General features: G+C 42.2%; 1 protein-coding gene across 1 annotated transcript; it reads right to left on the bottom strand.

The window, feature by feature from the left end:
* Positions 1 to 6,938: 6,938 nt before the first annotated feature.
* Olfr45 (olfactory receptor 45) lies at positions 6,939 to 7,974 on the bottom strand. Its single transcript, NM_146963.2, has one exon. The coding sequence runs from the start codon at positions 7,949 to 7,951 to the stop codon at positions 7,016 to 7,018; it is 936 nt and encodes a 311-aa protein (NP_667174.1). The 5' UTR covers positions 7,952 to 7,974; the 3' UTR covers positions 6,939 to 7,015.
* Positions 7,975 to 8,828: the final 854 nt, after the last annotated feature.

The raw sequence follows: 8,828 nt of genomic DNA, 5'->3' as shown, positions 1-8,828 counted from the left end.
GATTAAACCAGGCATTCCCTGTAGAGTATCACAGAGGAGCCATGGAACTTGTACTATCATAGAAAATAAACTACAGAGAGAAGATGTTGGTGGGAGATCATTTTGGTGGACAATGACTGCCATTTTGCCTGGACTGGCCACCTTTGGCATGCTGTATACTGGAGCATCCAACCACCAAAAGCACAGATTTTCTGTGGGATAATTTGCATGCACAACAGGGAAGAGAATGACATTTCTGTAAAACTATGAATCAATAATTAGTTGTTTTGTATGCAATATGTTTAGCAAGCATAGGTCTAGCAGAAAATATTATCTAAGTCAGATGTGATTTTGTTACACAGAGGGAAAAATAAATTAGTAAGTTTCACAAATGCTCAACCATACACACTGTGAAGCAGAGAGATGAGCTGGGCCTACCCTAGCTCTCTTTCCATAATTCCATCCTGGTCTTTTGGGAACTTAGCTTTGATTGTTTGTGTGTCCATTTGTGCATAAGAGGACATGGGAGATCTAGGTGGGGAGTTCGTGTGGAGCAAATTCACAACAGCCTCTCATGGTTACCTGTAAGCCAGATCTCAGCAAGGCTGACCTGAAAACCTTCAGAGGCTGAGCTTCAGCAAGAAGCAAAGTTGCTGAGGCTCCTTACCAGGGTCATGAACTAGAATGCCTGCAGATACCGTGGTTAGGACTAAAAAAGGCAGAGAAAGTATCTACACCTCCAGACCTCTTATCACAGCTCCCTGTTTGTTTGGTCATTTTTCTTGTCAACTTAATATTAGACAGCTAGGTAACTCTCAGTCATACCAGTCTTGTCCTGCAGCAGACAGGACAAGGTTAACACCATAAGGGCTTTGCTGGTGTTTTTAACTCCAAGGAAGCTGCAGGTCATTTTGTGAACAGTGGACTCTGGACAATAGGATAAAAAAAATCTCTGTGGCATTTCTCACCATTCTCTGTGGATACCACAGACCAACAAGACAACATTCAAGTCCTATCTATTCATCTATATTTATCTTAGATTCATCTGAATCTGTTGGCTGCATCTAAAAATTAGTGTGAGCACTGTGGGTGATGAATGGATAGATCCAGATATGAACATAGACAAAAACAACAGGCACGACGAAGCCCTCTGATGGTGATTAGATGATAGAAATTCTGCTGTTTATACAATGGAGGAAGATAACAAATCTTTCTATCATATTCTGTTATCTGGCCTCTAACCCAGCACTCTTCATCAAACTCAGAGTTCATTGAGAAGATAAGTTGTTGTCCTTTAATGGTGACATGCAAACACTAGGACTAATGTCACTTTTATAGTGAGACGTTTGTTTTGGAGCTCCACTACTGGCCAAAAGAGACACATAAAGGAACTTAGGATTTAACCCACCTTTTTCTGTCACAGTGTATTCAGGTGACAGATGACTCCAATAAAGGTGCACACTGGGCTGAGCACAGACTATTTTTCTGCAAGCAGCAGGTCTTGACCCTGTGAAGCTCTGTCTTCCTTTGGATAGAGGCAACTGACCTTCAGGAATAACTGTCATTTCTGAGACCAGTGGTAGGTGCTTATCTTGTGCCTCATGGGATAGAAACTCAAGGAGAAAACTCTTAGGATCAATTAACAGAAATTTATGACATAATGATCCAAGCTCCCTGCAGACTTGTGTGGAGGACAATGGTCAGGGGAGTCACATACTGTGGGTACTACCTGGGTTGGAACTGTTCCCACTCTACAGCCTTGTTGTCACCAACCCTATGCATGCCCTGGTGTTACCATGTCCTGTATGGAAGTTCTCACCATAATACTAATTGTCTACTCTGTATTCTGCTGAGATTGCTTCCTCTGAATCAGACATGCACACAATGGGTCTATTCTAAGTATCTTGTACTGCCCATCTCTCTCCTCCTTTCCCTACACTCAAGACATTCTGTATATTGTTATGAATTGATGTTCCTTCAGCACTTCCATTCTGTTTGCTACAACTTCAAACATTTAAAATATTTATTCAGTCCTGGGACTCTCTATACTAGTAGCATTATACAGATAGAAGAATTCATACTTAAAATATATATAAATTTATGTATACATATATGCATGCAATAACAACTGGAATAAAAGAGCAGCCATGAATTTGGAGAAGAGTGACAGAGGGTTACATAGAAGGGTTTCAAGGAGAAAGGCAAGTCACAAAGGATATAGAGAAAGGATAATCTCACCAGAGAACTCCTAAACCTGATAAACAGCTTCAGTGAATTAGCTGGATATAAAATTAACTCAAACAAATCAGTGGCCTTTCTCTAAACAAAGCATAAATAGGATGAGAAAGAAATTAGAGAAACAACACCCTTCACAATTGTCACAAAAAATATCAAATACCTTAGTGTGACTCTAACTAAGGAAGTGAAAGATGTTTGATAAGAACTTCAACTCTCTGAAGAAAAAAATTGAAGAAGATCTCAGAAGATGGAATGATCTCCCATGCTCATGGATTGGCAGGATTAATATAGTAAAAATGGCTATCTTGCTGAAAGCAATCTACAGATTCAATGCAATCCCCATCAAAATCCCAACTCAATTCTTCACAGAGTTAGAAAGGGCAATTTGCAAATTCATCTGGAATAACAAAGAACCGAGGATAGCAAAAACTATTCTCAACAATAAAAGAACCTCTGGTGGAATCACCACACCTGACCTCAAGCTGTACTACAGAGCAATTGTGATAAAAACTGCATGGTACTAGTACAGTGACAGACAGGTAGATCAATGGAACAGAATTGAAGACCCAGAAATGAGCCCACACATATATGGTCATTTGATCTTTGACAAGGAGCTAAAACCATCCAGTGGAAAAAAGACAGCAATTTCAACAAATGGTCCTGGATTAACTGGTGGTTATCATGTAGAAGAATGTGAATTGATCCATTCTTATCTCCTTGTACAAAGCTGAAGTCTAAGTGGATCAAGGAACTCCACATAAAACCAGAGACAATGAATCTTATAGAGGATAAAGTGAGGAAGAGCCTGGAAGATATGAGCACAGGGGAAATGTTTTTTTTTTTTTAACAGAACAGCAATGGCTTGTGCTGTAAGATCAAGAATTGACAAATGTGTCCTTATTAGAAGTTGGAAAATCTTCTGGGTATATGCCCAGGAGAGGTATTGCTGGATCCTCTGGTAGTACTATGTTCAATTTTCTGAGGAACCGCCAGACTGATTTTCAGAGTGGTTGTACAAGCTTGCAATCCCACCAACAATGGAGGAGTGTTCCTCTTTCTCCACATCCTTACCAGCATCTGCTGTCACCTGAATTTTTGATCTTAGCCATTCTGATTGGTGTGAGGTAGAATCTCACCCAAGAAGAAGGAAGACCAAAGTGTGGATACTTTGTTCCTCCTCAGAATGGGGAACAAAATACCCATGGAGGGAGTTACAGAGACAAAGTTTGGAGCTGAGACAGAAGGAAGGACCATCCAGAGACTGCCCCACCCAGGGATCCATCCCATAAACAGCCACCAAACCCAGATACTATTGCATATGTCAGCAAGATTTTGCTGACAGGACCCTGATATAGCTGTTTTGATTTGCACTTACCTGATGATTAAGGATGCTGAACATTTTTTTCAAGTGCTTCTCAGCCATTTGCTATTCCTCAGTTGAGAATTCTTTGTTTAGCTCTGTAGCCCATATTTTAATAGGGTTATTTGATTTTCTGGTGTCCATCTTCTTGAGTTCTTTGTATATATTGGATATTAGTCCCCTAGCTGATTTAGGATTGGTAAAGATCCTTTCTTAAGCTGTTATGGCCTTTTTGTCATATTGACAGTGTCCTTTGCCTTACAGAAGCTTTGCAATTTTATGAGGTCCCATTTGTTGATTATCTATCTTACAGCACAAGCCATTGCTGTTCTGTTTAGGAATTTTTCACCTGTGCCCAAATCTTCTAGGCTTTCCCCCACTTTATCTTCTATAAGTATTAGTGTCTCTCATAGCATCCTTTTTTATAATAACCAGAAGCTGGAAAGTACCTAGATGTCCCTCAATAGAGGAATGGATACAGAAAATGTGGTGCATTTACATAATGGAGTACTACTCAGCTATTAAAAACAATAAATTTATGAAATTCTTAGGCAAATGGATGGATCTGGAGGACATCATTCTGAGTAAGTTAACCCAATCACAAAAGAACTCACACGATATGCACTCACTGATAAGATAAGTGGATATTAGCCCAGAAACTTAGAATACCCAAGATACAATTTGCAAAACACATGAAACCCAAGAAGAAGGAAGACCAAAGTGTGGATACTTTGTTCCTCCTCAGAATGGGGAACAAAATACCCATGGAGGGAGTTACAGAGACAAAGTTTGGAGCTGAGACAGAAGGAAGGACCATCCAGAGACTGCCCCACCCAGGGATCCATCCCATAAACAGCCACCAAACCCAGATACTATTGCATATGTCAGCAAGATTTTGCTGACAGGACCCTGATATAGCTGTCTCTTATGAGACTCTGCCAGTGCCTGGCAAATACAGAAGTGGATGCTCACAGTCATCTATTGGATGGAACACAGGTTCCCCAATGGAGGAGCTAGAGAAAGTACCCAAGGAGTTGAAGGGGTCTGCTACTCTATAGGAGGAACAACAATATGAACTAACCAGTACCTCCAGAGCTTGTGTCTCTAGTTTCATATGTAGCAGAGGATGGCCTTGTCAATCATCACTGGGAGGAGAGGCCCTTGGTCTTGCGAAGATTAAATGCCCCAATTCTTGGGAATGCCAGGGCCCAAGAAGTGGGAGTGGGTGGGTTGGGGAGCAGGGTGGGAGGAGGGTATAGGGGACTTTTTGGATATCATTTGAAATGTAAATGAAGAAAATATCTAATAAAACAGCATACAAAAAAAGAAGCGATTTTAGATTCTAATCTTGCTTTTCCAGTGCGTTGGTGTATCCAGGACTTGCTATGGTGGGAGAATTGGGTTCTCATGATGCCAAGTAACCTTGGTTTCTGTTGCTTATGTTTTTATGCTTACTTCCTGTCATCTGATTATCTCTGGTGCTACCTGCCCTCGATATATCTGACTGGGGTCTGTCCTTCCTGTGATCTTGATTATGTCAGAACTCCTCAGAGTTCAGCTGTCTCTGGGATCCTGTGATCATGAGATCCTGGGTGTGTCAGAGCTCCTGGGAGTCAAGCTGCCTCTGGGACCTTTAGATTCTGGTGTGACCAAGCTCCTGTGATCCTGTGATCCTGTGGTCCTGAGCGTGTTAGAGCACCTGACAGTGGAGCTTCTTCTGGGTGTTGTGGGACTGGCTGCAGAGTTCAAACCCAAGGTCTGTTCAGGGCACTACCTCTCACCAAAAGGAACATGTGCCACTGGTCAGGTGGAATTCCTGGATGCCTGGGTACTGCTCATCTCAGTTAATTCCAGTGTTGGGGCAGATGTGTACTCCTCACCTCTGATCCTCTGATCCTGGGCGTTTTAGAGAGCCTGGGAGTAGAGCTTCTTCTAGGTGTTGTGGGACTGGCCATGGAGTTTCTGTCCAAGGTCTGCTCAGGACACCAGCCCAGACTGGAAGGAAATCGTGCTACTAGATGGGCAGAATTCCTAGGTCTGGCTGGTCCTCAGAAGTGTTCCTTTTTCATGTGTTCTGGGCTGCCATGATGGGAAGAAAGTTCTCCATCATACCCCCACTGCTGCAAAGCCCTGCCTCACAAAAGGCCAAAACAAAGACACAAATGGCCATGGACTGAGGCCTCTGAATCTCTGAGTCAGTATAAATACATTGAAAATATATTTATTTGACACAAAGATTAAGAGTTGATTAATACAACATACAGAGTTTTCACCACAAGTTCTGGTATGGTACAGCATTTATGAAGAATAGTGAAGTAGGTTGACCAAGAACGTGTTTAGTCTGAAAAGGATACAGCATCTTTTCAGCAGCATTTCCTGCAGAAGCTGCCCTTTATCCACTGAGGTGGCATTGCACCATTCTTTCAACAGTTACTATAGATACACGTCTCCACCCTCTTCCTTCCTCCTGCTGCCTCCTCATTGTTCTGAAGTGTTTGAGTCAGGGGTAATTGGTCAATGTATAAAGGACTTCATTTTCTGTGCATTTGTTTTGTTTTGGTATTATTGGTATTGTTTTATTGGTTTGCATTTTGTGCATTTTGTTGCAAGAGAAAGAGAGGTGTGGGTGTTGGGTAGGTAGGCAAGTGGGTAGTTAGGACCTTAGAAGAGTTGCAGGAAAGAAAAACAAGAAGATTAAATGATGTATGAGTAAGAAGGTTTTAACCTAGCCTTGTCGTCTATGATCTATATTTGGTTAATTTTTATTTATAGTGTGAATAAAGCTCCACTCTATGCTTTGCATGTCATCAATAAACTAGTTTCCCCATTTCTCTTTGCTGGAAATAATCTTTCCCATGAAAGATCGATTGTTTTCATGGTCGTAAGTATGCTTTGTGACATATGTGACTTCATTTTGAAACTTAAATGTTACCTCAGTTCCATAGATTATCTCTTTCTCCATACCATCTGACTCCCAGAGCTCATAGAAAAGTGTGAAGTGGAGAATCCAAGACATGCAACTTGTGGCCATGCTGGCCCCTCATGTTTCATTATGAAGTTTAGATTGATTAGTCATAGCTCTGAAACAAGCACCTGTTATATTTGCAGAGTCCCTGCATGAAATGCTTTTGTTTTGTGACAATCACTATTGACACTCACTGAAAATCATCCAGTGGCCAGTGGCACCTCCATTTAGGTAAACTTTAGTTACTTTTGAAATAGTTTGTATTTATAAGGAAGTAAAGCTTGAGTGTTTTGTTTACATTGCCAGTAAGAATTTTAGTGTATTTAAGGTTACAGTGAGTTGAATGGTCCAGTCCTTGCATCAGGCAAAGCCTTTCTAAAGCAGAGATAAATAAACCACACCCCACGAATCTGCTCTTAGAAAAGTGTGATTAGGAACAGCACAGGCCAGAAGAAAAGCCTGCACATCTCCACTTAATGTGAGAAAGAGGCCAATATTCTGCCCAAGGCAAGCTTGACATCCTTGTTCCTCAGTGTATAGATGAGGGGGTTGAGGGTTGGGCTGACGATCGAGTATAACACTGAGGTAACTTTGCTTCTTTCTGGACTGTAGCTGGAAGCAGGGCTGACATAGGCACAGAACACAGATGAGTAGTACACAGAGACCACAATGAGGTGGGATGAGCAGGTAGAAAAGGCCTTCCTCTTGCCCTCAGCAGAACGCATGCGCAGGATGCTGGCAATGATGCAGCCATAGGATAGCAAGGTAAGCACAAAATTGACGCCTCCAAAAAAGGAATCTCCCAAAAGAGTCATAATGGTATTTACATATGTAGGACTACAGGAGAGCAGGAGGAGTGGGGGAATCTCACAGAAGAAGTGGGTGATGACCTTGGGTCCACAGAATGACAGCCGTGTCATCAGGCCAGTGTGCACAGATGCATTCACAGCACTGATGGACCATACACCCATGGCCAGGGCCCCACACATCTGTGGGCTCATCCTAGAGCTGTAGTGCAGGGGACAGCAGATGGCCACATAGCGGTCATAGGCCATGACCGTGAGCAGCAGCAGCTCAGAAGATGCTGACCATGCAAGGAAGAAGAGCTGAGACATACATTCCTTGAAGGAGATAGTGTTTTCCTCAGACACTAGGCCAACCAAGGCCTTAGGAATCACAGAGGAGGTGCACAAAATATCCGTGGTAGCCAGGTTGCACAGGAAAAAGTACATGGGATTGTGGAGCCCAGTGCTGGAGGTAACCAAAGCGATGATCAAAATGTTGCCCATCAGAGCCATTATGTAGAGGGTCAAGAAGCAGCCTATCAGGAACAATCTTAGATCAGGGTGCTCTGAGAACCCTTCCAGCACAAACTCTGTTACTTCTGTCTGGTTGAGTCTCAACATCATCAAGGAGAGGATGGGGTCCACTGCTATGTCTTTCAGGTTCCTATAAAATGCCACAGTTTACCTCTTCAAAATCTGGATCCAAACTGTCTGCTGTCAGAAAGGGAAGGAGTGAGTGTATTTCCTTCATGAAAGCATCTTGTCTTTTCTTGTATGTACCACACCATTGGAAAGCCACATATATTTCATTTTCTCTTATTTCTCACATAGTAACTTTCCCCCTATAGTGTTTTATCAAGGGGAACCTATGTTCTTCTCTGATCTTGAACATTCGGAAAGGGAGAAGCATCCTTTACTCAGCACTTGCCTATGCTTTTCTTCTCCATCGCTACTAAGCCCTGTGCTCTGGGGACAGTGTTTGGTGACCCAGCTGTACCCCTTACTTTCACATCTCCTATTCTCCACCTGATGAGAATTTTAGGTAGATACACTGAGATGATTATTATGTCTTTGTTTCTACACTTGGCCTCCTTAGCTGACAGGCACTTTGTCTCTTCTGATATCTGGAGTGGTTGTCCAACTACCCATCTCAATGAGATATTGGCACCCCCATGGCCAAGTAGCCATGTATTTTCTGAATTAATTACTGTTATTGGTATCTTCTGTATTTGGAAGTCTTCTGACTCTACCCAACATTGAATCTATGACCACAAAGAACATTCTTAAAACCCAGCCCTATGAACCTAAACTGCTCATGGGGCTCTTCTGTCTTAATGAACCCCATTGAACACTGAAGTCAACATACCCACAGCTGAAGTCATTACCACTGTCTACAGATGTTTCTTGTAGTTTCAGTATCTTTAATCAGTAATTCACCCTCAGCTACACAGTGACTCCAGATACTTTTTCCATGGAGCTCAGCTCCATCTTTCTGACTCAT

The sequence above is a fragment of the Mus musculus genome, chromosome 7, assembly GCF_000001635.26.
Source record: "Mus musculus strain C57BL/6J chromosome 7, GRCm38.p6 C57BL/6J".
Classification (NCBI taxonomy): domain Eukaryota; kingdom Metazoa; phylum Chordata; class Mammalia; order Rodentia; family Muridae; genus Mus; species Mus musculus.
This window is presented reverse-complemented; position numbering and strand designations above follow the sequence as displayed.

Coding starts and splice junctions, on each gene's coding strand:
- Olfr45 (NM_146963.2), bottom strand. CDS start 7,951: ATGATGTTGAGACTCAACCAGACAGAAGTAACAGAGTTTGTGCTGGAA.